This window comes from Botrytis porri (assembly GCF_014898465.1).
Source record: "Botrytis porri strain MUCL 3234 chromosome Unknown BPOR_017, whole genome shotgun sequence".
Taxonomy (NCBI): domain Eukaryota; kingdom Fungi; phylum Ascomycota; class Leotiomycetes; order Helotiales; family Sclerotiniaceae; genus Botrytis; species Botrytis porri.
The window spans coordinates 954,397-980,100 of NW_024066091.1; the positions used below are offsets into that span (position 1 = coordinate 954,397).

The 25,704-nt window shown below is 43.2% G+C and overlaps 7 protein-coding genes across 7 annotated transcripts; 3 read left to right on the forward strand and 4 right to left on the reverse strand.

The window, feature by feature from the left end:
• Nucleotides 1-576: 576 nt before the first annotated feature.
• Nucleotides 577-3,439, forward strand: EAF01_010745 (uncharacterized protein; the record flags this gene model as incomplete). The annotated part of the gene is made up of 3 exons (XM_038919002.1): nucleotides 577-1,732; nucleotides 1,842-3,019; nucleotides 3,068-3,439. 3 exons carry the CDS (start codon nucleotides 577-579, stop codon nucleotides 3,437-3,439), a joined length of 2,706 nt encoding a protein of 901 aa, XP_038765705.1.
• Nucleotides 3,440-5,622: 2,183 nt separating this feature from the next.
• EAF01_010746 (uncharacterized protein) lies at nucleotides 5,623-6,661 on the reverse strand (the record flags this gene model as incomplete). The annotated part of the gene is made up of 2 exons (XM_038919003.1): nucleotides 5,623-6,254; nucleotides 6,397-6,661. The coding sequence occupies 2 exons, from the start codon at nucleotides 6,659-6,661 to the stop codon at nucleotides 5,623-5,625; spliced, it is 897 nt and encodes a 298-aa protein (XP_038765706.1).
• An 811-nt stretch (nucleotides 6,662-7,472) lies between these two features.
• EAF01_010747 (uncharacterized protein) lies at nucleotides 7,473-9,869 on the reverse strand. The gene is made up of 4 exons (XM_038919004.1): nucleotides 9,651-9,869; nucleotides 9,181-9,446; nucleotides 8,496-9,131; nucleotides 7,473-8,445 (listed from the first exon to the last, which is right to left on the reverse strand). The coding sequence occupies exons 1-4, from the start codon at nucleotides 9,727-9,729 to the stop codon at nucleotides 7,918-7,920; spliced, it is 1,509 nt and encodes a 502-aa protein (XP_038765707.1). The 5' UTR covers nucleotides 9,730-9,869; the 3' UTR covers nucleotides 7,473-7,917.
• A 449-nt stretch (nucleotides 9,870-10,318) lies between these two features.
• EAF01_010748 (uncharacterized protein) lies at nucleotides 10,319-11,618 on the reverse strand (the record flags this gene model as incomplete). Its single annotated transcript, XM_038919005.1, has 4 exons — nucleotides 10,319-10,807; nucleotides 10,856-11,337; nucleotides 11,396-11,453; nucleotides 11,514-11,618. 4 exons carry the CDS (start codon nucleotides 11,616-11,618, stop codon nucleotides 10,319-10,321), a joined length of 1,134 nt encoding a protein of 377 aa, XP_038765708.1.
• Nucleotides 11,619-12,372: 754 nt separating this feature from the next.
• On the forward strand, nucleotides 12,373-14,074 carry EAF01_010749 (uncharacterized protein; the record flags this gene model as incomplete). Its single annotated transcript, XM_038919006.1, has 2 exons — nucleotides 12,373-13,024; nucleotides 13,077-14,074. 2 exons carry the CDS (start codon nucleotides 12,373-12,375, stop codon nucleotides 14,072-14,074), a joined length of 1,650 nt encoding a protein of 549 aa, XP_038765709.1.
• Nucleotides 14,075-14,773: 699 nt separating this feature from the next.
• EAF01_010750 (uncharacterized protein) lies at nucleotides 14,774-17,125 on the forward strand (the record flags this gene model as incomplete). Its single annotated transcript, XM_038919007.1, has 2 exons — nucleotides 14,774-16,793; nucleotides 16,938-17,125. The coding sequence occupies 2 exons, from the start codon at nucleotides 14,774-14,776 to the stop codon at nucleotides 17,123-17,125; spliced, it is 2,208 nt and encodes a 735-aa protein (XP_038765710.1).
• A 1,606-nt stretch (nucleotides 17,126-18,731) lies between these two features.
• Nucleotides 18,732-23,997, reverse strand: EAF01_010751 (uncharacterized protein; the record flags this gene model as incomplete). The annotated part of the gene is made up of 4 exons (XM_038919008.1): nucleotides 18,732-21,185; nucleotides 21,438-22,193; nucleotides 22,274-22,993; nucleotides 23,047-23,997. The coding sequence occupies 4 exons, from the start codon at nucleotides 23,995-23,997 to the stop codon at nucleotides 18,732-18,734; spliced, it is 4,881 nt and encodes a 1,626-aa protein (XP_038765711.1).
• Between the last annotated feature and the right edge of the window lie 1,707 nt (nucleotides 23,998-25,704).

A 25,704-nucleotide genomic window follows, 5' to 3' on the forward strand; every position in this document is an offset into this window, starting at 1 on the left:
CCACTCCGACTATTATCATTATTATTATTATTGTTGTTGTTTCCTCATGATCTGTACTCGGTAGTTTGATTTCTCCGTTATTATTTCTATCTTTGGATCACCCCAGTAAAATAACTCACCAAGAATCTTAAAATCAGACCTACATGCCCGGACACGGTACATACCTACACCAAAGCCACAATAGCGTACGCAGATCAAGCAACATTTTGACTTGTGTGTCGTACGGATACATATTCATTCAATCCCAGATTCAATAATAAAAAAAGTTTAGGACTACCAAGACTCACTCATATTCGATTCATTCGTTAATTATTCCTTTCTGCGTGGGGAATTGAATTATACCTACTACATTTCTATTTCTCATTTCGCTCGCTCAACTCACATCCTGCCTTTCCTTCCATTTCCCATTTGCCATTTGCCATTTCTACCTACTCATACCATCCGCTAGAACAGCCAGGACCGACCTTGTCAAGATTGGCATTGGGATGATATAGTCTAGGATCAATTTCGCTGCTTGACGGCCTTTTACCACGCTACTGTTTGGTAAATTCCTCACAACGACGAAATAGGGCCATTATGGAGAACGATTTATCCCTATCCCAATCCTTAGGTGGTTTGCGGATAGCTAATCCTGATGATGCATCGTCTGGTACATCAACTCTAGAAACATCAAATGATCGCAATCACGAACATACAAATTACGAATCGACAATTATGCCATCTCAAGCCGCAGATTCGACCTCTTCGGAATCCAAGGACGCGCGGAAAACTCCAGATTCCCAAACGCAATCAAAACGACATTCCATCTTTAATATCCTCCGACGTGGCTCACCTACCGACCCTTCTTCGAACTCTACGTCCACCTCCGAATTTCCACAAACTTCAGATCCGAAACGCCCGAGTTCACGCTCGGTATCGAGTAGTGGTGAATCTACAAAGGTGCAGGCGCAACAAGAGCCTCTGCCAAGACCCGTTGCAGCGAAGCCATATCGACAATCAATGCCCATGAATCATCAATCCCAACAACAACAAGCATTTCCCCCATATCAACCACATCCAATGCAGAACGGAAATCGAGCATATCCTCCTCCCGGAGCCACTCGACCAATCTCAGGTGTCTACGCAGCGCAACCCCCTCCAAACGCAATTCCAAATAGAGATCACGGATCATACAGAGTGAGAAGCGAATCTTCGCAATCTTCAGTACACGGGGGAATACCGTCAAGGAGTGATTCAAGGTCGGCAGCCACAGCAATGCAGGCAGGAGTGCCCTCGAGAGAAGCGAGTCATAGAGAACGATCCTACAATAACAGCCTCAATATGCCACCGGGTAACGGGCCTGTGCCACCAAGGCGAACTTCTAGAGGAGTGGGCGGGGGTTACGATAACACGGCACATTCCATGGCTGCTGCTAATACACATTACGACACCGAAGGAAACGTGGTCACCGCTGAAGAATGGAAAGTTAGAGGTGCCGCAGTCGGTGTTCGCGAGGAGGTAGATGCGGATGGAAAAGTGCACTTGAAGCAAGTAAGGAAGGGAGTGCAAGATTTTATCTTTGGACGAACATTAGGAGAGGGCTCATACAGTACTGTGTTATTCGCAACCGACCGTCAGACACTAATAGATCATGCCGTGAAGATCTTGGACAAGAAGCACATAATTAAGGAGAAAAAGATTAAATATGTTAATATAGAAAAAGACACTTTGAATCGGTTATCAGACCACCCAGGTAAGCAATATGCCACCGGCTGACATGTATAGGAGTGCCATCAAGGTGTCTTTTTCTTGTTATTCACACATCCCATCACAGCGCCATTTTATTCTGACATTCCACATAGGCATCATTCGATTATTCTTCACCTTCCAAGATAGCGCATGTTTATACTATGTCCTTGAGTACGCTAGCGGCGGAGAATTGTTGGGAGTACTGAAAAAGATTGGATCATTTGATGTGGAGTGTACAAGATTCTACGGTGCTCAACTTCTCGAGGCAATAGACTGCATGCACCAGAAGGGCGTGATACACCGAGATCTGAAACCAGAAAACGTTCTATTGGATGATAAAATGCACATCAAGATCACTGACTTTGGAACTGCTAAATTACTCCCCGCTCCTGGCTTATCGAAGCCATATGACATAACTAGCAATAGCGAAGATGAATCGACAAGAGCAAGTTCTTTCGTTGGCACAGCAGAGTACGTCAGCCCTGAATTGTTGACGGATAAAAATGCTTGCAAAGCTAGTGATCTATGGGCGTATGGGTGTATTATATACCAACTCTTGGCTGGACGACCTCCATTCAAAGCTGCGAATGAATACCTAACCTTTCAGAAGATTGTCAGTTTAGAGTATGAGTTTCCCCCAGGATTCCCTCCTGCTGCTAGAGATCTTGTCGAAAGGCTCCTTATTCTTGACCCACAAAGAAGATTATCGATTGAGCACATCAAAAACCACGAATTTTTCGATGGAGTTAGATTTAGTCGCGAACTGTGGAAGGTTAAAGCCCCCAGACTAAAGCCGTATGTTCCGCCGGCACAAGAACCTCAATTGATCATGCTCAACAATACATTTTCAACCACACCTCCAGCATCTCGAATACCACCACAACCTACTCCATTAAACGGCAACTCAAGGCCACAACCCAGAATAATTACTGAACTCCCCCCACCCACTCAGCTGGATATCGAATGGTCGCCCGTATTGACACGGAACAATGAACGCATCTTGAAACTAGGAAATTTAATGGTTCTATCGTCGCCGTTACCACATAGTCCCAACTCCAGGAATGGTGAAGAGGTTCCTGAAAGGAAAGGAGGATTTGCCAGATTTTTCGGAGGTTCAACGACCAAGAAAAGAGCAAGGCTTGTGATGGTCACATCTAGTGCGAGAATTATTCTTGCTGCTGCGGGAGGCGATGAGAAGAAAACTAAAACAGAAATTTCCTTGCTGGCTTCCGATTGCTCATGGAGAGTGCAATCTGATTCAAAGGGTCAATCTGTGTGGTGCGTGGACACAGTAAGTCATTCTAAGCCTAGTAATCTACTCAATAGTAATAATAAACAGCGCGGGACGCATTATACATTTGAAGATACTAAGACTTCAACAACCGCCAATGATCCTTCGAAAACATCAGCACAGGAATGGATTGAAGCCATTGAGAAAGCCAAAGATATGGCTTTATCACAAAATATGGTTGGCTCTTATAACAGTGACGCTGGATTCGATATGTCGTCCGCCGCCACGAGTCCTACTAGCACTCTTCATGGACCAAGCATCTATCAAGATAGTTATGGTCCTAGCGATCGGTCAGGTCGAAATCATTTAACCAAAAGTCAAGCTAGCCTTGGAGGAGAAGAATCCTTAGGCGACGCTAAAAAGAAGTCACATCGTTTCAGTAAACGGCAATCTAAGAACGGACTTTCAACACCCTTCTAATGGTTGTCCGTGCGGCTCAAAAACGAGATTTGTCGAGTTTTCGAGTCAATTAGGGTGGGAATTGGACCTAAATCCTGAGACTTCCGCAGCACGGCAATTCTAGAGAAACACGAGTTCATAAATTTATCCCATTTGTCACACATCAAATGATGTATTTTCCAATCATTGTCCATTTATCGATCGGCATTTGCTAGCGTGGCGCAAGGTCTCGGGATTTTTTTTTACTTGGTTGTTGCATCTGAAGTGCAGCATTTGATAGCCCTTTCTTTCTCGGTTTCACGGAGCAGGAAGCTATTTATAACGACTTGACATGAATTTCTGTTACTTTTACTTTTCTTTGCAGCTATAACTCTCAGCTGCTACATTACTCCCTCAACTTTCGCCTTCAAATCCTCCGTGCGTCCACCCTCATTTCTTCGCTACGGTTTGTCGTGACGCAGAATAACCAATGGTCTTCACATATTTGCATCTGTGAAGCAAATGTATTTGAGGCTTGGGTATTTTGGAGAGTTTGCTCTCTTCCTTGTTGAGCGTTATCCCATCTCAGCTTTCTTGTACACGGCGAATCTTTGATTTCGACGGATTTCATCCTACTTCTTTCTTTTGTTACAAGTGACAGCTCGTGTTTGAGAATCATGAAAGATGGGCCGGAGAGTGGTTTTTTTTTCTAATAATTATATTCGCTACCTACTTAGCTCGCTGGAATACAATGGATATGGACAGATGGGCAGTAGTGTGTGTTTTCTTTTTTGGTACCTTTTGGGATTTGAAAATTCGAAACGCGGGATTGGGAATCGATCGCGTTGTTTTAAGGGATTTTCGTATTGGGAATGGGATTTAGGAGAGATGGGATGGGATGGGATGGTAGGATGTTTGATTGATGTGTTGATTGAGTCTTAGAGAGGTGCGGAGGGTCAAGATAGAGAGGAATGGAGGGTATGGAAGAGACGAAGAAGAAAAGGAGAAGAAAGTGGAAAGCCAAGATAGGATGGGATGGGATAGTAGAATGGTTGGAGTAGTATGGAGTGGTTTAGTACGGAGTAAGATCATGGATTAAGAAGATAAATGCAACATGCATGTACATATGCATCTGCAAATAAATGCAGATATAAGAAGGGAAGACTTTGAGAAAAACAAAAATGAATCTTGAAGAGTGTAGAGTGCAGATTAAATGACTTGAGGAAAGGATAGAAGAGAGGATTATTAACCCATTTGACGTGTGTATTAATTAGAGACTTCTATGATTTCTTCTTTTTGGAATGTATGTGTGTGGTGTGTGTGTGTGGGTTTCTCATTTTTCATCTTAACGGAGGCAAGGGAGGGGGAAGGGGGAACTAGAGGGGGATAGATGGATAGGGATCCGAATAGGAAAGCTGAATATCTTCGTTAGATGTCTTGGATCTGTATCTACTCGAGTACTACCTACCTACCTACTTAGATATCGATTATTCAGTGAGCAGTTGGAGATGAATTATGTGGGTGTAGGTATTGGGGTTTGTGGATAGGGTAGGTAGATAGGTAGGTAGGTGAATAGATAGGTAAATAGGTAGGTGGGTAGGTAAATAAGTAGGTAAATAGATAGGTAAATAGGTAGATAGATAAATAAATAGATAAATAAATAGATAAATAAATAAATAAATAAATAATAAATATAAATAAATAAATAAATAAATAAATAAATAAATAAATAAATAAATAAATAAATAAATAAATAAATAAATAAATAAATAAATAAATAGGTAAGTAAATAAATAGGCAAGTAAATAAATAGGTAAGTAAATAAATAAGTAGGTAAATAGATAGATAAGTAAATAAATAGATAGATAAATAGGTAAGTAGGTAGGTAAGTAGATGTGATATCTTATTTGTTCTGAAGGGTATGAGTATAGAATGGGTATGGATATTTCATGATTAATTGTAGATAGTGGTATATACTTATTCACTACTATTTGGTAAACTTTGATTTGATTTGACCTCTGATAAATTGGGAATGTTGGACAGGGACGGGGTCTCTTTTGGATGTGAAATCTAACATCATCTCGTCTTGTAGAAATATTTCTTTTCATGGATAATATCACATGACATCACCCTAATATCAATAATTGATATCATTAGCAACAACTAATCATTCGATCCCATCACATCTAAAGCCCTCATCCTCCAATCCATCACAACCACCCCCCTCACAAATCCCTCTTCACAAACTCCTCAAACTCCCCCTTATACTCCTCTCTCCACCTACTCAACGGCAATCTCCCCTGTACCACATCCCCCGCTCCCCACGCCATCCTCTTGCGATCCATCTCCTCACTCACATCCCCATCCGGACAAATGATGTAAAATTTTCCCTCCCCCATCTTCTCCTGCAAATACTCCGTCATCTGATCCGCCGACCACGCTCCCTTGGGTTTCTTCTCCAATCCCGCTTTTTCCACCTTATCTGCACTAACGATAAAAGGCGAGCCGCTTCCTGTCAAGCCAGTGTATGTCCATCCCGGCACGAGGAGATGAACACCTATATTTTTCTTCTCGCGCAAATCGAAGGATAAATGTTCGGCGAGCGTTTTGACAGCGGCTTTCGAGGCGTTGTAAGCGGGGTTTCCGGGGGGATTGGTGATTCCTTGTTTGGAACCGGTGATGATGATGGAGGAGGGGTTGGTGTGGGATGTTATAGAGGGGAGAAGGGTGTTGATGCCGTTTATAACGCCGAAGAGGTTTACAGAGAGGATTTTGCTGAAGTATGAAGAGGAAGAGGGGGTGGCGAAGGAGCCACGGGAGGAAAATCCAGCATTGAGGAAGAGGATGTGGAGGGTTCCTGGGAGAGGTTAGTTTATTTTCTATTAATCATTCTTCCCCTCTGCTCTATTCTTCGATTCCATGCTAAGAAGATAGGTACACATGTATCCATCCTCCAGAACCCAAAACAACCCCCCCTCCCCAAAGAAGTAAAAACATACCATCAAAATCCCCCTCCACAACATCCTTAACACTCTCCCACTCCTCCTCAACCCCAACATCAATATTCAACCCCACCACCTGTCCCTCCCCATTCAACTGACTCAAATACATCTGCGCAGCCCCCAGATTATCTCCATTATTATCAACCAAAATAACATTCAATCCCGCTTTTACACATGTTTCCGCAAAACTGAATCCGATTCCTGAGGCGCCGCCGGTGATCAAGGCTGTGTTGCCTGGGTTCAAGGAATGGACGGGTGACATGCTTACGGATGTTTTTATATTCTTGTTAGAATGTGATGGGTTTGTATGAAACGATTTCGTAAATGTAGAGCGGGTATAAGAAAAATGAGAAAAGTTGTTGGATCCCGTGATGTGCTGTTGGTGTAGTAAAAGACCCGAGTTGGGGGGAGAAGACGAAGGAGAAGCGTTGATATTGTGAGTGTTCACTTGCGGAAGCGAGATTGCACGATGAGTTTGCGAGGAATAGAATCTTGATCTTGAGGTTTGCAGTATAGTTTTGAGAGGGAATAAACTCTTCATTTGTATGATTGCAAAGCTTTATATAAGGAAGGGAGGGAGGAAGGAGGGGAAGGATTCGTTGTTACTTTCAAAGCGCTTCGAAGAATGAGATGAGGGGTTAATGGAGCTCAGCTCGTCTGCATCGTGACGTATCACCTTGGAAATGCGAACGTATATCTTTCCTAGTATGGAATAAGCTTTAGATGTACGATGTGATTAGATGAATACTGTGGATTGTAAAAGCGTCCAAATTCTTTGCATCTGGAAACAGGATTTAGGAGATAAGCAAAAATTCGGAAGAGCTTTGATGTATTCGGAGTGGTCGAGTTTACACAGGAACAGGGGTAGCTATTTAACCTACTTGGCTTGGTAGGTACTCGGTGTGAATGAATACCGGACTGACGTTTAGTGCATTTCCTTACCCAAAGCTACATTGAGTGCATTGCTATTGCATTACTATAACCTTGGAACTCGATAGTTTCTTTAACTAGGCACAAACGCATGATCGGTATTCAGAAAGACCTTTGAACCTTTAATTCCTATTGTTTATACGACTAGAGCTATGTATAGAAAAAAGCTATGCGTAAATACTAAGGAGGGACTGCTTTGAACGAACCTAACACCGGCATTCATCCGTACCAACACCAAATTGAAGCTAGGAAATGTCAATTCAATTAGCCCAGTGTTATCTTATCGCCGAACAGCTCTGTATTTCCTTCAAGCACCAAAGTGTCAATAGCAGATGCTAAGTCTTTGTCTTGAAATGTCATTTTGCTAATACTCGTTCTTCATTTTAATCTCATCTCGCGTCTCATCGCCTATTTCTAAGAATCCCCTATTTATCCATACAATAATTATTACACACAACCTTGGAAAACAGAAGATCATTCCATCCAATCCATTGAATCAATTCCTAACTCCCTCCAAATAATCTTGATATCATGAATGGAAACAGATTAATCTTAAGCCCATACTCCCCGGAAACCAACTTCAAGATTCTAAGCTGTACTCCTGACTTTTCCCGTACTAATCATCAAAGCGGCAAGTTCCTTCACATTAGTACTTCCCCATACACCATCTGCACCCCCCTTTCTCCATTCATCACTTGTAGCATCCTCTCCACCTCCTCTCATTCCATCACCGGCAATGATTTCCAAATCTCTCTTTTGCGAACTGATCCATTTTCTAATAAATTCCGTAGGATTTTTCGAAAGGGCATCAAAGAATGAGTGTTTTGATTTGGAATTAGCAATTGCTTGGACCATAACAGCTAGTTGTTTATCTAACGTTGCAAGCTCGAGAAGATTGGCAGCGTAAGCGGGATTTCTGGTGGCAGCTTCGAGGGCAGCTTTCAAAGGGTCTTCAACTGTTACTTGGACGTCATAGATCGTTGGTTGAGGATTTTCGTGGAACTCTTTGTCTACACGGATGGTGTAATGAAGACGAACCGGTTGGAGAATTGTAGTATGGGATATAATGGCATCACCAAGTTGGGGCCAATATCCTTTTTCTCGACCTGGAAAAAGCTATATAGTGTTAGTGTGGATAATCAGAGAAAATCGAGTAATCAACATACTGGTCTGAGTCTCTCGTCAAGCTCAAAAGTTCTCTTTTCATCATCGTCCGCAAGTCCCATAGCTTTGATATAACTCCAGATGCCCATTGTGACTTCTTCTCGAGTACCAACATTAGTATCCAAGATAGCTGCGAGGACCGGGCTTAATTGGAATCTTTCGGGTGTTTCGTCGCGGACTAGGTTGATGACAATATTGCAATTCTCATCGCCTGACCTCTTGAATTCTAATTGATCAAAGTCTGCAGCTGCCGGAAGGCCATTGGCATTTGGCGCAACACTAGGTTTCTTCCACTCCACGCTCTGATCTGCTCCGTCTTTCGTTCGTTGATTTCGATCAAAGTCGACTGTCATAGATTTAAAGAAATGTGAAAATTTATAAAGTCGTCCCGTTGGTCTCGTCTTCTTTTTCTTATCCACATCCATTGAATCGGCTCCCACTTCCGCTTCCTCGTCCTCGTCGTCACTATCATCACTTTCCTCCTCATCGTCATCTAATAATCTCCCCTCAATCTTGACCCGAAATGAAGAATCCATGTTTGTGCTAAAATCGAAAGCATCGACATCCAATGTATTATCCGATTGCCAAGGTTGATCTTCCACAGTATTACTGATCCAAAGTCTTAACGTTCGATGTCTCTGTAAATAATCAGCCCTGTCCGGACTGCCCACACTCCTGATAACAAACCTTCACATTCCTATCCACACTTTCCCGGATGTCCAGTCTCTTCCTAGTCATTGTCGCATCCAATCTTCTTTCAATATCTCTCAACTCTCTATATCTCTGCACACCATCCCCAATAATCACATCCTCTACTCCATCTGGAATGTTTTTGTCTGTTGGTTCGCTTGCTCTCTTTTTCGCCGCTTCTTTTTGCTTTAAGACAAGCTGCTGCTGCTGTTGATATTGTTGGGCCGACATTTGTTCTCTAGTTTGTGCCGCGGCCGCAGGTGCTACAATTGCGCATTAGCTTAGTTCAAGAGAATGAATGTAGAAGCAAGAGTATATATTTTCAGCAACGCAGGGTAACGTTTGGCTTGATAGATAGCAGGTTGAGAAGAGGGTATATTGTTTGAAAAGAAGAACTTGTCAAAAGGGAAAATTAACGTATAATTCAGGATGGCTGGTCGCAACATTCATTTTGAGCATACACATACCTATACCTCTTCTATTACCACCACCATGAGACGCCCGGGAAGGTGTCCCTTGTTGATAGGAACGGTATTGCGCCTGCATCTTGAAGACTACAGATGCGAATTGGCGCTTGGGGAAAGTTCAATGATTGGGGCCAGATAATAATCTAAAATTGGATGTTGCGACCTTTCAGGATCTTTCCCGGTGAAACTGTTGATGCAGAGACTGTGGTTTGTTTCGCTGGACACTCACGGAAGTCAACTCGATTAATAGTTACAATTACTTCTCAGCCTTTCGCGTTCAAACGCGACGGCCACTAGTCTAAATTTGGCTTAGGTCAGCCATGTCAATCCCCCTCAAGTACATGCATGTATCAGCCTTTTCTTTCTCCAAGACAGAATTCGAATGCCATATCACTAGACAATTGATTTGAATGTTGATTATATCTGATTTCTTTCCTTATTTGAAACTTCATGATCTATCTTTCAAATTAATAGCACCACAATTGTAAGAACGCCAGTGCTGTGTACAATGATTGCCGCCAATCCATTCATTCATTCATTCATTCAAAACCTAATGCTCCCAACTCCGATTATGCTCATGTCGTATCCAGCAATCAATGCCCACCCATATGTCTCATTTCATCAATGTCTATCGACTCCTCTCTAGCTTCTTTCTTCACCTTCTCCATTTAACGACCCATTAAAAGTGCAGGCTTTTGAGCCGGCTCAACAGGCTGTGGTGGCATTCTCTCTATTTGCTTGATCAAGAACTCTCTCTCATCAATAAATTGCTCATCATCTGTACGATCTTCTAAGAAGTGTTTTAAGAAATTCAATAACCTTTCCCGGTTATTGAGGAGTATCCTTTGTACAGCCATGGATTTATGTGGGTTTGCCACAAAGACTTTGAAGACATGGAATCCTTCATATTGTACCATCTTTCTCTCATCCCGAAGAAGATTCATGCATATCTTTAAATGCTCTCCTCGGTCAACATATGCTGTCATGACAGCATAATTGGCTCGATCCAGGAGAATCTCTCCAAGAAGTTTTATGGACTGTCTTTTAGTAACATAACTTGCTGATTGGACTAAAATATTGTTGTACTTGTCGAAGAACATATCGAAATTGGTTGCCAAATATTGTGCTACAATTTGTTTGTGCTTGGTCAACAGTTCCTGTACCTGCATTAGCCTTATACTTTCCAAAATGAATGCATTGCCTACCCTAAAAGTTGTGAAAGCATCTGCTCCAACCTCGAAGGATCCTTGGTCGATCCAATTGAAGAATTTCCAGAAAACTCCCTCTCCACTCTGTTTGATTTCGGGTTGTATGGCAGTCAAGCCTTTTGTGCTAACATCTCCCTCCTTAACATCGTTGTACAGAATGATTGCCGCTGCAGCATCACTCTTTAGAACCTCTCGTAGAACTGTACCAGCAGGTGTAGCACTTTCTTTATGTTCGTAACCATTGCATAGTTCAACCAGCACTTCCGGTCTATTTTTTATAACATAACTAAGCGCCATAGGTTCACTCTTCGGTGACGCTGTTACGGGTCGGAACCGTAGGACATAAGAGAATATGACCTGGGCATCTTTTCTCGATTCGAAGGGAAGACGATATAAATTAACGGCGAGGAGGTAAAGTAGGTCTTCCTGAATCATTCCGGTTACAAGCTGATGTACTTGCTCGGGGGTGCTTTCTATTTCTGAGGGGGAGTCAGTAATTTGCAGCAATACAACTCACAAATGAACAAATTAACCAACCTTGTGTTCCTTGTAGAATGAATTTCATTTGAGACAGAGCTTTCGCCAGCTCTTCAGCCTGTCGAATAGTCAGTTCATCCATAATTCACAGCTGATTCCAATGCGCCAGAAAATATACCTTCACAGCACCTCCAGGGCCATCGAGCTTCAATATCAAGTCCCTGGCCTGCTTCGATAGATCCACCGTATTGGGACGCGGCTTTCGCCCGAATAGAAAGGACATGTTTTGTACTTGAAAGTCAAATTCTTTGCGATTACCTTGAGCTTCTCTTCTTGTGTTTACGGTGGCTCGATCAAAATCCGATGTGTTGGCATTCAACAAGGATTTTCCGAATAACTTGTGAAATTGGCATGAACATGTATAAGATCATCTGTCAATATCGTGACATCTTTAATATGTAGTTGAACCGTTTTTGAAAGATGCATGCAATCATAATATGATTTCATCCTAGGACCTTCCTTCCACTTTCCATTCAACCTGGACCTTACCAGTGTCTATTGATATTTGAGAGTTTCCCCGAAGTTTAAGCGTATCATCCTGGTTTATTTCCCCAGCAACGTTAACGATGGGATGTTCATTGTGGAAGTCTTTGGTTTTTGATAGATGAAGTTTAGATTGTATACTTTTCTTTCACTCATCGATCTGTTATTGAGGACAATGAGGACAACGACAGGACATTTATATTATGGTGTTATGGGTGCATATACAACAATTATTAATTTTATAGATGTCCATCTTCTTCAATCCATCTGATGCATTCCTGAGTAGTCTCGGTAGTTTCCTATCCTCGACTCTTATCATAAAAAACACGTGCTGATAGTGACTTGATGAGGAAAAAAATCCTTAATCCCACATGAAAAAAATCCAGTTGATTTTCGAGTAATTAAATTATTTACATTTGATATCTCTTTACCAAAATCTTCGCTATTGTTGATTTCTGACAAACAAGTGAGGATTCAAGATAAAATCCTCTAAAATGTCTGCCCAGGTTCCAGATATCGAGAAGTATGCACCATTAGATTCTGGTAGTTCTGAGGCATCTGATATCCTTGATTTGAAAGATGACGAGGGATGGGAAGATGCTGAGCCAGAAGATGAAGAACAAAACCAATTTGTGTCATTATTAGATGAAGAAGTTTTCTCCGATATGATTGCTATGATCCAACATTGCAAGGAGAAATATGGCTTTGATTTCTTAAAAGTTAGACAAAAGTTGGGCCTAGACTTCTACGGCAGTATCAAACTTACCAATTATCTAAGATCTAAGACTCAAAGTGGTGAGAAGCCTTCTCCAGATATTTCCATGGTCGACTTTGAAGATGAGAAATACCTCAAGCCAGTTTTGCAGGACGATGCTTTTCTTTTTTGCCTTGATGATCTTCCTGATATCGTCGAACAAAATGAAGGCGCAGGAAATGGCAAGGATGTCGAATCCGGACCCCTCGTCACTCGTGTATCTGAGTTAGAGGAGGAGCTCAGAAGAATTCAATCTCAATTTGAAAATTACAGAAACACTGTCAATGAAACTCTGGATGAACGTTGGAACAAGTCCGCGGGGCCTTCTGAAGCCAAAAAGGAGGAGAAGCGAGATGATGATAGCCAATATTTTACTTCTTATTCATACAATGGTCAGATATCTACCCATCTTCCATTCCATAGTGCCTGACTAACGTCTTTCAGATATCCATGAGACCATGTTGAAAGATACTGTTCGTACCGATGCCTATCGTGACTTCATCTACAACAACAAGTCTCTTTTTGCCGGAAAGACTGTTTTGGATGTAGGATGTGGCACAGGTATTCTTAGTATGTTCTGTGCCAAAGCCGGTGCAGCTCGAGTGATTGGTGTCGATAACTCGGACATCATTGAGAAAGCCCGTGAGAACATTTTCAACAACGGTTTCGCAGATAAAATTACTTTACTTAAGGGTAAGGTTGAGGAGGTCAACCTTCCTATTGAGCACGTCGACATTATCGTTAGTGAATGGATGGGCTATTGCTTGCTGTATGAAGCTATGCTTGACAGTGTCATCTGGGCTCGAGACAAGTACTTGAAGCCTGATGGATTAATGGTTCCGAGTCACATGAACATGTGGGTGGCCCCCGTGGCTGATCCAGATTACGTCGCAGAACACATCGATTTCTGGAGAGATGTTTATGGATTCGATATGAAAGCAATGCAAGCCGGAATTCACGACGATACACAAGTCCTCGACATGCCAGCTAGTACGATTTGTGGCGAACCTTTCCCATTCTTGCAATTAAGTCTGCACACAACCACAGTCAAAGATCTCACCTTCAAGAGAAAATGGGAGTCGAAACTCACCCAGGACGTCGATACGTTGGATGGCTTCATGATTTGGTTTGACAGCTTCTTCATGCCCTCACGAAAAGACATGGTTCCTGAGAATGCAAAGGCTGAGGAATGGGCCAAGGAAGAGAAAAAAGGCGTTGCATTTACAACAGGTCCTAAAGCTAAGGTAACACATTGGAAACAAGGTGTGTTGCTCATCGATACTGCCAAATATCAACCAGAGGAACATAAGGCAGGTGAGCAGATCAGTGGAGAGTTAGAGTATCTAGTTGCCGATGATTATTCAAGAGCTCTGACTATCGGTATGGACTGGAAGTTCGATGGTGAGAAGGCTGCCAAGTCTCAAACCTGGAAAATGAGATAATTCATCTGTTTGGTAGATGAAATGATAAAACGGGATGATTTGCTGAAGTTAAGAGTACCACGAAACCCTTGGCAGTAGGATATAGATTGTCAGTTCCGCTGAGGTTGGTTTTGCAAGAATAGTTCTCGCTGGAGTAGCAAGTTCATACTTGTGGGAAGTATTGAGTATACTCGTAGTTCCAATAAAGTAGATCTCCACAACCATTTCCCAAATTATATGCTATTTGTGTGACCTAGAAATGTGAAGACCTAGAAAATTCAATCTTCGATACCCCGAACATGAATGAAATCTAGCTCATAACTTCGAATTTTTCTCTTAAAGACTCTTCACTTGAAAATTAATGGTATACTTACATTGATAAATTCTTTCCATCGTTCTTCGTATTTATAATCATCAATCCTTTCACTCTCTTTCGGAGATATCTTGGAGATAAGCTCGGGAGATAGTCTGCATGACGAAATATGATCCCTACTTCATTGTGATCGCGCATCCCGGCATTGGTCAGCGATGGGCCAATCGACCATAACCCTTTTCTACTAATTCTTTGAATTCACGACCAACCGACTGATGATGGCTTTATCATTCATTTGTCCCGGCTAGTGTGATATTCGGATGGCAGCTATATCGCTTCTATGTACATATATATATATCTTCATTAACTGATTCAATTCATCAAGGTTCTCGACCGACTCCACAACAATGGCGCCCGATAGAGGCACAACACAGTCTCCAGACTACCAATCAATCTCCACTCGCACATCTGAAGACAACGACAATGCACTCCGTCGTAGACGAAGCGAACAACGAAGATTCATAGCTGCACATGCGGAAGAAGGACAGAATTTCACCGTGCGAGGTATACTCGTTGGACTGGGCGTCGGATTGGTAATATGTTTTTCCAATATGTATTTTGGTCTGCAGACCGGTTGGGTTTCTTCTATGGCTATGCCGGCTTCCCTGATCGGATTCGCGTTATTCAAAACTTTGTCGAAACATCTTGATTTACCGTTTACGCCGGTGGAAAATGTGTTGGTACAAACGGTCGCGGGATCAATGGGAACAATGCCATTGGGTTGTGGATTCGTGGGGGTTATGCCGGCATTGAATTATATGTTGAAGAAGGAAGAACAAGGACCAATTTTCTTAAGTACTTGGAAACTTATCCTCTGGTCGCTGGGGTTGTGTTTTTTTGGGGTGGTGTTTGCGGTTCCGTTGAGACGACAAGTTATTATTAAAGAGAAATTGAAGTTTCCATCTGGTACTGCGACTGCGTTGATGATTGGCGTTTTACATGGGACAGAGACTACTGCAGCTAGACCGCCCATTTCAACTTCCGAAGACCTAGACGGAACAGATGGTATAAATGAAAGAGAGTCTAGAAATTATACAGATGAGAGTGTGGCAGATGTTGAGGAGGTGAGCAAGGCTGAAGGTAGCAGCTGGAAATCGAAGGTTAAGTTATTAGTGATTTCATTTGGAATATCGGGACTTTATACACTTGGGACTTATTTCTTTCCTATACTGCGGAAACTACCAATTTTCGGAACAGCAATTGCGCAAAATTGGTTGTGGACTTTGAATCCTTCTCTCGCATACGTCGGACAAGGAATCATTATGGGTCCAGCGACAACCACACACATGCTTCTTGGAGCTATTGTTGGCTGGGGAGTACTCTCACCTCTCGCCAAAAATAGGGGTTGGGCTCCTGGGCCAGTCAGTGATTGGGAAACAGGAAGCAAAGGCTGGATTGTTTGGATTTCGTTAGCTATAATGTTAGCGGACTCTGTAATCAGTCTTGGATACATTGCTCTTAGCCCTCTGATCAACAACGGCGGAGATTATGTTAATGAGGCTCAACAGAAGATCAAGAGACAGGATTGGTTGGGTCTTCTTTCATTTGGAACACCACAATCGAACACAGGATATGCTCCTATAAACGGCGAAGAATCTTCTGGTCGTAGAGAGCAAAACGTATCAACTACCAGTAACGGATCGTCATTTTCCAGCAACAATCTTCAGCCAGAATTGAAAGATTTACCAGAACCCGACGCCCCTGCAGAACATCTCGTCAATACCCGCACTGTCTGGATAGGCCTCATCCTCTCCATTGTCTTCTGCATATTTAGCATCCGTATCGTATTCGAAGGATTAATCCCCCTCTACGCAACCATCCTCTCCGTGCCAGTAGCTCTCATTCTCTCAATCATGGGCGTCCGCGCCCTTGGAGAAACAGACCTCAATCCCGTCTCCGGAATCTCAAAATTAGCCCAATTATTTTTCGCTCTCATAATTCCGCAAAGCAACAAAAACTCCATCCTTATAAATCTCGTCGCTGGCGCCGTCTCCGAAGCAGGCGCTCTTCAAGCAGGCGATCTAATGCAGGATCTCAAAACTGGTCATCTATTAGGCGCAGCCCCAAATGCACAATTTTGGGGTCAAATTATTGGGAGTGCAGTCGGCGCAGTGGTCAGCGCATTGATTTATAAACTTTATACAAATGTATACCAGGTTCCGGGGGATTTATTTCAGGTTCCAACGGGGTATGTGTGGATTTTTACCGCGAGATTAGTGACGGGAAAGGGATTGCCGGATATGGCTGCGCAGTGGGCGATGGGCGCAGCGGTTATTTTCACAGGAACGACGTTGTTAAGGATATGGGGCAAGGGGAAGGGGGCGTGGTGGTATGATTATGTTCCTGGGGGGATTGCGGTAGCTGTTGGTATGTTTACTTTATTTCTTTTCCTTCCCATCTTTTCTCTTTTCCCCCTACACCCTCGCCACTCTCATCTCATCTCAACTTTTCCATTCCCCGTTTCCCGCTCCCCCAACCAAACCACAAGCAACCAACTAACCACCAAAAAAGGCATGTACAACACCCCCGCCTTCACCCTCGCCCGCGCAATCGGCGGCTTCATCAATCTCTACTGGCGCTCCTATCGCAAACGAGAAGAAACTCCCATCGTCGTCCTAGCGAGCGGATTGATCCTCGGAGAGGGCGTGGTCAGTATTGTTAATTTGGGGTTGGCGAGCGCGGGGGTGCCGCATTTGTGAGGAGGGGAGGAAGTAGGAGAAGGGAGGAGGGGGTTGTATAGGTTTTATTCTATTTGGTTGGAATTTTGCTGAATTCTTTTGGTTGGCTTGGTTGGCTTGATTTAGGATGGGTTCGTTGGATTCGATGGGAACTGGAATTTCATTATATGGAGATGGGTATAGATAGATTGATAGATAGGTGGTATATGACATACATAGCTGGGTATAGCTTCTGTTATATAAAGCCACACATATATATACACACACACGTATATAACATATTTATCATAGTAGAAGAGAATCAACAAATGAAGCATCTACTTGGAAAGCATAGATGTTTACACAATCTAATCTCACAATCTCATAGTCTTGAAGATTCGAAATATACATGAAAGATACATATCAGATCCGTTTATATTACATCAGTTAAGATTATTGTCTGGAAGAGTAGGTAAGTAGGTAGATAGGTAGGTAGTTAATTTCATATACCTACTATCATCATATACTAGTACCCTATATCATATCACATTATATCTTATTATATCATATGACATTTTCTTACACCATGTTCATTATATTAAATAAATACTACGTCACTTCACTCCACATCACAATCCCTCCACATCAAAAAAGCACTCAAGTAGGTGGTTTCATTTTTCTTTTCATTTTTCATTTCATGCCATATAGTGGTCGGAAGTGCATTTCCCAATCATTCATTCAATCCATCCAAGTCCTTGCTTGCGCGCAACCTCTTCTAGCACTCATCTTCCCTTCCTCCAGACTTAACCCTTCCCATCTCTCTACTCTCATCTTCTCATTGAGCAGCATCAATCATAAATACAAATCATGTCAAGTACGAATCATACATCCTCCCTTCCTCTGTTCCTTTCCTCCTCCTGAAAAAATATACACATCATTTAATTCCATTTCGCTCCAACGCTATGCTCGCTCGCTCTCATATCATCAGTGAATCTCAACCACCAGTTCATCTCATCTTTCCTAACAAACGCATCCCTTCCCATAATTGTCTTGCTTCTTACTCAAGAAGCCAAACCTAATATACACAACCGAATCACTCATACATCGCATTTCTTTCCTTCCTTGCAATCACCAAACCCGCAAGCCACGCAATTTCAAATGCACATTAATCAAACCTGGGCCATCCAACCCCTTTGAAAGTCCGCGCTCATCTTCACAATTCGTGATCTTTCATCAGAACAGAAACAGTATCAAATCAGCTTCTTGTAGAAAGCCATTTTTCTCGCTCCCTCGTCCATGAAGTATCAAAGCTTACTTTCCCCATGTCTTCATGCGTTTCGGCATGTCCACATAACAAAATAAACGGAAGTGTGTCTTCCTCCTTCCCCCCCCCCCCTTTTCCTCAAAAAATGAAAAAATCTCGTACACAGTACGGTATTACTCCAAAACAAAACTCCCGCTCCCACTTATGAAATCAAAGGGTATGCTATGCGCCACCCTGTATATGTGCGTAAAACCTCTAATCGCCAAAATCTCATGTTCCAGTCATGACGTAAAAAAATGAATTTTTGTAAGAGAGGCTGGAAAGAAAATATAGTAGAAAATTATTATTTGAAAAACAATGATGCAGGTCACCTTACCAATCCGATTACTCCGTTGAATTGGGTGCTTCGGAATTATTTGGGGTTTCTGCGATTGAATCTTCAACTTTTGTGGGTTCAGGATCAGGTGATGGTTCCGCAGTAATAGAGCCATCATCCTCTTCAAGATTACTTTCAGTAGTGGGTTCAGAACCCACACCAGCTGATGTGTGACTGGTAGTTTCAGGTCTACTGTTCTCTCCAGTATTATCTTCAAGAACTTTACCGACGGCTGGTGTATCATCTTCGGTGCTGACATCCGTCACAGGTCTTTCATCAGCGGTCGAAAGATTATATTGAGGTCCCACATCAATATCGGCCGTAGCATCGAGAGCCTCGTTGGTAGCATTCAGCCTTTCATCGTATATTAATGGTCGCTTTTTTTCTTCCCTCGGCGTTGTAGAGCCAGTATCACTGTCAAGTGAATCCTTATCAGGTTGTGGAGGCTCTGGTCCTTTCTGAGGGGGATTCTGTACTGGCGATTCGTTGGAGGGTGTTGTTGAGGATTGCAATGCTGACGGTTGCATCTTATGAAACCAACCTCCGCGTTCCCATTTTCCTGGTTGGTACAAGCACGAATCTCGAACTTTACTATCAACAATCCCTTTGAGTAAAACGTTCAGCCGTTTGAAGTCGATGGGCTTCAAAACCCAGCCGTCAAAACCAGCATCGATATATGTTTGCCGTTCACGCTCAACAAGAGAAGCTGATACGGCAAAAATGGGCACCCTTCCATTGAGCTTGGCTCGAGGCGACAGATCGAGATAAGTCTTTTCGAATGACCTGATCATCTTTGTTGAAGTAAGTCCATCGACTATCGGCATTTGCATATCCATAAGTACTACATCGAAACGTTTATCTGCCGATGAAGCCGTTGCAGCAGACTTCTTGACGTTGTCTCCATAGGCACTTGCGCACTCTTCCCCGTTTATGGTGTGGTAAACCTCGTGACCACTTTTGTCCAGTCTCTTATTGATTATACGACTATTGACGGGATCATCCTCTGCGACCAAAACCTTCAAATGCTCTGTATTCAAAGGTTTTGGCACTGTTTTAGGTGATATTTCGTCAGACGCATCTTCGTGTGATCTCCCTTGTGAAGATGTTGATGGGATATGAAGATTGAACTTCACCTTCGAAGCAACTGGAGGAGCGTTTGTGTCGTTCGCACTTTCCGAGAACTCGTCGGGCATCCTGACAGCTCTCACTGGTGTTTTGCTACCAGCAACGGGCCCGCTTCCTACAGTTCGTGACTCTTCCAATTTGAGACAATCAGGCGTAGTGTACGAGGCTGAGCGATTCAATTTTGCGGATTGACCTGATCTCGAGCTATTTGTAGTTTCAGGCACACTATTCAGACTGTGGCAGTCCCGACTTTCGACACGCTGCAAAATTTCTCCCTGCTTATTACCAACTGGGCCAGAGATAGCATCAATGAATCTATCCACATCACTTCTCCCGCTGGCTTTACTACTGTTATTACTTTTGAAGCTGTGTAAACTTGCAATCTCCTCTATACTGTGCTTGCGAGCAAGCGAAGTGGGATCGGGAGCTGATTGTTTATGATGACCTGATGATTTGATCAAGGTTACCTCGCCAGGGGTACCTGCAGGAGGTGGCGTCGCAAGCGGCGGTGATATAGATGATGAGCTCAAGAAAGCAGCCTTCTCTTGATTTCCGGAATTTTGTGAATCATCATCAGGAAGAAAGAAGGGTAACTGAATAACAAATCGCGACCCCTGTCCAACCTCTGACTTCAAACGTAGTTGGCCGTCCATATTTCTAACAATTCTAGCTACCATTGCCAGACCAAGACCTATAGTGCGATTACCATCAACGAGAGCTTTCTCATTGCCTTCATCTTCAAATGAAGGATCGCCATCAACTTGTTCGAGATCTCGGAAAAGCGTATCAAGTTTTTGGTTCGACATACCGGCGCCACTGTCTTCAACAATAATTTCGACATTAACTCTATTATCGATAATCTCTTGCAACCAGATTTCGACACGAACAAAACCACTTGAAGTGTGTTGCACAGCGTTTGCCGTAATATTAGCAACTGCTTGCCTAACACGCCTTTGATCTCCATGCACGAATTGCGGAACACCAGGATGCTCAATTACAGTATATTCAATGCCCTTTCGCTTCATATCGCCCTTGAACAAGTCGGTTGCCTCTCTTATCGCAGCAGGGAGATCGAAAATCTCATCCTTGACCAGATCCATGCCTTCTTCAGTTTTCGTCAAGTCTAGCAAGTCGTTGATGACATAAATCAGTGACTTAGAGGCAGAGTGTGATTTGGCCAGATTCTCTCTTGTCTCTTGGTCTAATGCGCCCTCGAGCGCAATCTCCAGGTAGTTAATAATTGCGTTCAAAGGAGTTCTGACTTCGTGAGCCGAGTTGGCCAGCAACAGTCGTGTAAGCTGGCTGCTTTGTAGTGCAGCTTCTTTTTGACGCCAGACCTAACATGCGTCAGTAAGAATTAACCACTTTATCATCAAGTCTGCCCAATAGTTCGAGTTCGAGTTGTGGTTTTAGAATAAGAGAATCTTAATACTAAAATCATTTCGAGCATGAAAATAGCGTTAAGCCTTGAAAACGGGTAGACCATTGAAATTCGTCGGGATTTCAAAATCTTTTCGAATTTCGAAAGATTCAATCACACTGCAGTCCGGAACATGGGATATACTGTGCACAGGATGATGAAAACTTACCTCGATGAACTTTCCATAAACTAGACAGAGCACGGCAGCAGTTTCCACTTGTTCCTCTGTCCATTCACGGCATTTTCCAATCACAGTCTCATTCCACGTCCTGAAACTTTTTCTCGGCTCCAGATAGCCCTCAGTGCCTTCTTTGACAAATTTTTCGTACGGATTGCCAGCCCATTTGACGTTCCTGATTTGTCCAGCACGAAAAAATACGATGAAGTCTTCGCCTTCTGAGTTCAATGGTACTAAAAGTAAGCCCGCAATAACGTTGAATCCCGGGGGGTATCGAAGATCAGGAAAGTCTTGTTTGATATCCTGAGAAGTGACGACTGTTTTTATCTTACGCATTCGCATATATTCCAGCATAGCAAGTGCCTCATGAGATTGATTAATCTTGCCCAATATCTTGGTCTCTCCTTTGATCGAAAGGAGGCCAAAATCAGCATCGAACAACTTCAAAAGGTCGTCAGAAGATGCTATTATGTAACCGGAAGGGTTGGCTTGTGTTGGAACTGTATTGATGAGCTTGCGAGCTTGAAGTCGTGAAGCATATGATAATCTTTCAATATTCCTTGACGCAGTATCGCCTACCAGTCGGCACATCTTTCGAATAGGAAAAGAGACTCGCATTCCTTTCGGGCCATAAGTGTGACAGGCAATCAAGCCCCACAACTCACCGAACGCATTGATCGAAATAGACATTGAGGATCGAACTGCCATGTTCGTCAAATATTTGATGTGTATAGGTGACATGGCTCGCTACCAGATGTTAGTGAATATTCAATCAAGGACAGTGTGACCATGTGTAACGTTTAAAGGCTGGAGGAATAAGAACTCACAAGATAAGCATATGATAGATCAAGAGGGTTTTCAAGCTCCTCGACGCCGCGACAGACTAGTCGTGCGGTTTCTAAATCCCTGTCATAAAGAAGACGAACTTTGTTGATCTTATATAATTCTCGAGCTTGCTTAGGAATGTCGGATGCCGGAAAATTCAGTCCTTTGTAGAGATCTTTAGTTGCTCGAGGGTCAACAAGCTCAGTAACCACTCGACCATTATATGAAGCATCAAACTGGTATATCATGACACGATGGAAGCCTGTCAGCTCTTTGACCACACCCACAAGAGTCTTCAAGAAAAGCTCCAAGTTCGGCGCGGTGGCAAGTTGCTCTTGCACCTGGGACATAATATTAAAGACCTCCATAGCAGCGGCTTCGCCTTTGCGCTTTCGAGCGTTTCTCAAGACTCGAAGGGGTTTGCTTGTATTGACCGTACTCTCATCGAATTCCTCTTTTGTTGGATTGCTGTTGAGTGTATCCTCTGGGGGCTCGGGCGTTCTTTCCTGTTCGGGAACGAGAGGGTAGACTTGGTCATCATCGAGTTCAAACTCACAAATGATCATTTCTGGGTTGGCAGGGTTTATGTGCATAGCAACCCAAAGCTTCTTAGATCTATGAGTTCGTGGGTGGCGGATCAAGACTGTAAAAACTTCTGGACCATTTGAGGCAGGATCTGCGTCTTCATCGCGAATAAAATCAATATGATCAAGGAGATTTTCCTGGTAGGGTCAATAAGCTGAGCTCAAAAATCGGGTTTCTCACAATTACTTACCTGTTGGTCCTCGCTCAAGATATCTAGAAAGCTATCCAGTCGAAAAAGCTCTTGGGGCGTATATCCAATCATCCGTTGGGAGTTTTCACTAACAAGACGAACCAAAAGTTGATTATCTTCATGCTCTGATAATGCAATGAGTAAACCAAAGCCTTGTATGGCTCCAGGAATGTGAATTGGTTCATCCTCGCATTTCTGTAAAACCTCTCCATCACGACCGGTAATGATGGCATGTCCTTCTGCAGTCACGATGTGCTTAAATCTGGCCGTTACTAGCCCTCCAAGTCCACCGTCATCAGATACAGACATGTTTCCAGACATATTCCCAGACATGTCTCCAGCCGATGATTGTTTTGCGCTGGAATTGCGCGTATCAACAGATCTATCAGATGTATTGTCGAGGAACTGTTGCAAGCGACTGCCTCGGAAATCACTACGACTTGTGGAGGTAGATGACTTGCGATCTGCTCTCCTGGGGTTAGCACTAGATTCCGTCTGACCCCTTGGACGAGGAGTTATCTTTCCATCCGAATCTGAATACTTCGAACCCCTCCCACCTCCGTCTTTGCTTGCTACACTTGGGGGGCGTGGGAAGTAGTCATTCATTTCACCCGAGGTCGAATTCCTGGCTGAAAATGAGGATGGGGTCTGGGTGGGATCGACACTGACGACACTTCTAATTGGAAAGACCCGGTCGTTAGTAGTAGATGGGCTACCAAGCTGCTTGTCCGAACTAGCGCTCCAAGAAGATGTTGCTTGGGCAGATGAAGCAGTATAGCCCTTGGGAATATCGGTTGGCCACAATCTTGGTTTTGTGGTTGGAGAAACAGGAACAGGTGTAGAGCCACCTGTTGACGTCCGCGTCCGAGATGAAGACCGAGAAGCTACTTCCATTGATTTGACTTCGTTATCCTTTGGTACTTGGGCAATGTCTCCAGGATCCGGCAGCATTGCAAGGGGCTCGTTGACCTTTATAGGTCCGCCTATTGGGGTGACCAATTCGTATCTGCAATCCCCGTGTGATCTAATGCCGTTGATTGTGTCAAGGGAAGTGTGTATCCGAAGCCAGCCTATTACACCTTCATGTATTTATCTTCCTTCGGTTCGTGAATGCATCGAAATGTGTTCGCACAATCGTTCGTAGAATATAGACCTTTCCTAAACCATAAGGAATGGTTGCCGTCGAATCTTTTCCGGTTCCAATAGGACTAACTGAAATTTCCAGGCGCAGTGAATGAGAGTGGTGAAATGAAATGTCCTTGTCGAAGTTAAACGATCAAGAGATCACACATGTATGTAGTGTTCGATACTGGAAATAATCTTGGTATCGATAGAGAGCGACTGGAAGAAAGACCGAGGGATTTGCAATGATAATTTGATACGCTCGGAAAAGGAAGAGGGTATCCTGAAGTTGATTTGTCTCGCCGGTTGTGTGTGGGCCAAGCTGTCACTCTTTCCTCACGTCAAGGTCCAAAGGTCTCTCTGATGGGGTCAAATTGTAGAAGTTGTGAAGGGTTTGGAATATTCGAATATTCGCGTAGGAACTGATCTACAATACAGAGGTCAGTGGCTCGAGAGTGGTTCCGTGGATATGATTGTGGTTGGCGAGACCGGAAGTGGCGAATGGAATGGGATCATCTAGGTGGATTGTATGTGGGTATTTGGAGATTTGGGGATATTAGATAAGATCGAATTTACTTAATTTTTTTATGGGATTTTGAGACGGACTAAAACAAAATAAAATCGGGGCCATTTGATTGGCGGAGATTGGTGTGACTTATATAATATGGTAAACTCTAATCTCCACCATAAAATCTCAAAAATTCCTTGCCCCAAGTTCTCCACTGAGGTAGTTTGGTACGTGCTACCTACCTGGTACCGACCTAGGCACTCCGTACTCTGTAGTCCGACCATCTGGGTTGATGGGAATCTAATGGAGATATATAGCCCACTTTGCTACAGGAGAAGGTATAATGTACATCGTATACCTCGTGTACCTCTGTGTTGTATGTATGGAGCAGCTGGATATCATGCATTCGTCTATTCAGCTGCGATCTGAAATCTGTCTATCTATAGCTACCGGGCCAAAAGGAAAAAGCGAGAACTCCATGCCTCTTGGTTAGTTCGTAGTCAGTGCCGGTAATGATATTGTCATAGACGGAGAAACAAAATCCCTCTCACATGTTATTATTCATAGCGAGCGAAGCCACCGAAGAAATTATTATGGAGTCGGGTACCTAGGTATGGCTCAACCCATCCGGATCCCAGGTTTCAAGTGGCTAGCTAGAATCATAGATGTTGACGAGGGGATCATCGTAGTCAAAAACTCTTAATACATTCCCAATACTATGTACGATCTACAAAGATTAGCAATCCCCCTACCCTCCGTCCTCCATAGACAGGATGATTTGGAAGAAACTAGGAGTAGTTTCCGCTGGTTAATGCAATTCTTCATTCCCGTGTCTGAAAGGAAAGAAGGAATAAGAGGGAAAAACTCCAGTCAGAGCAGAATTGTGGCCCTACGAATTCGTATAGGTGGTTTGGAGTTCATTTATACTTTTCGATATTTGATATCTGATCAACTCTCAAATTCTCGTATCGGCGATAGATCTGTCGAGTCAATCAATCATTACTCAAATCTGCAGATGTGATGGGTAC

Excerpts from the sequence above, each read along its gene's own strand:
- EAF01_010747 (XM_038919004.1), bottom strand. The coding sequence starts at position 9,729 with ATGCAGGCGCAATACCGTTCCTATCAACAAGGGACACCTTCCCGGGCG. Across the intron at positions 9,132-9,180 it reads GTGTGGATAGGAATGTGAAG|AGACATCGAACGTTAAGACT; the intron begins GTTTGTTATCAG and ends GATTATTTACAG. Across the intron at positions 8,446-8,495 it reads TTGACGAGAGACTCAGACCA|CTTTTTCCAGGTCGAGAAAA; the intron begins GTATGTTGATTA and ends AACACTATATAG.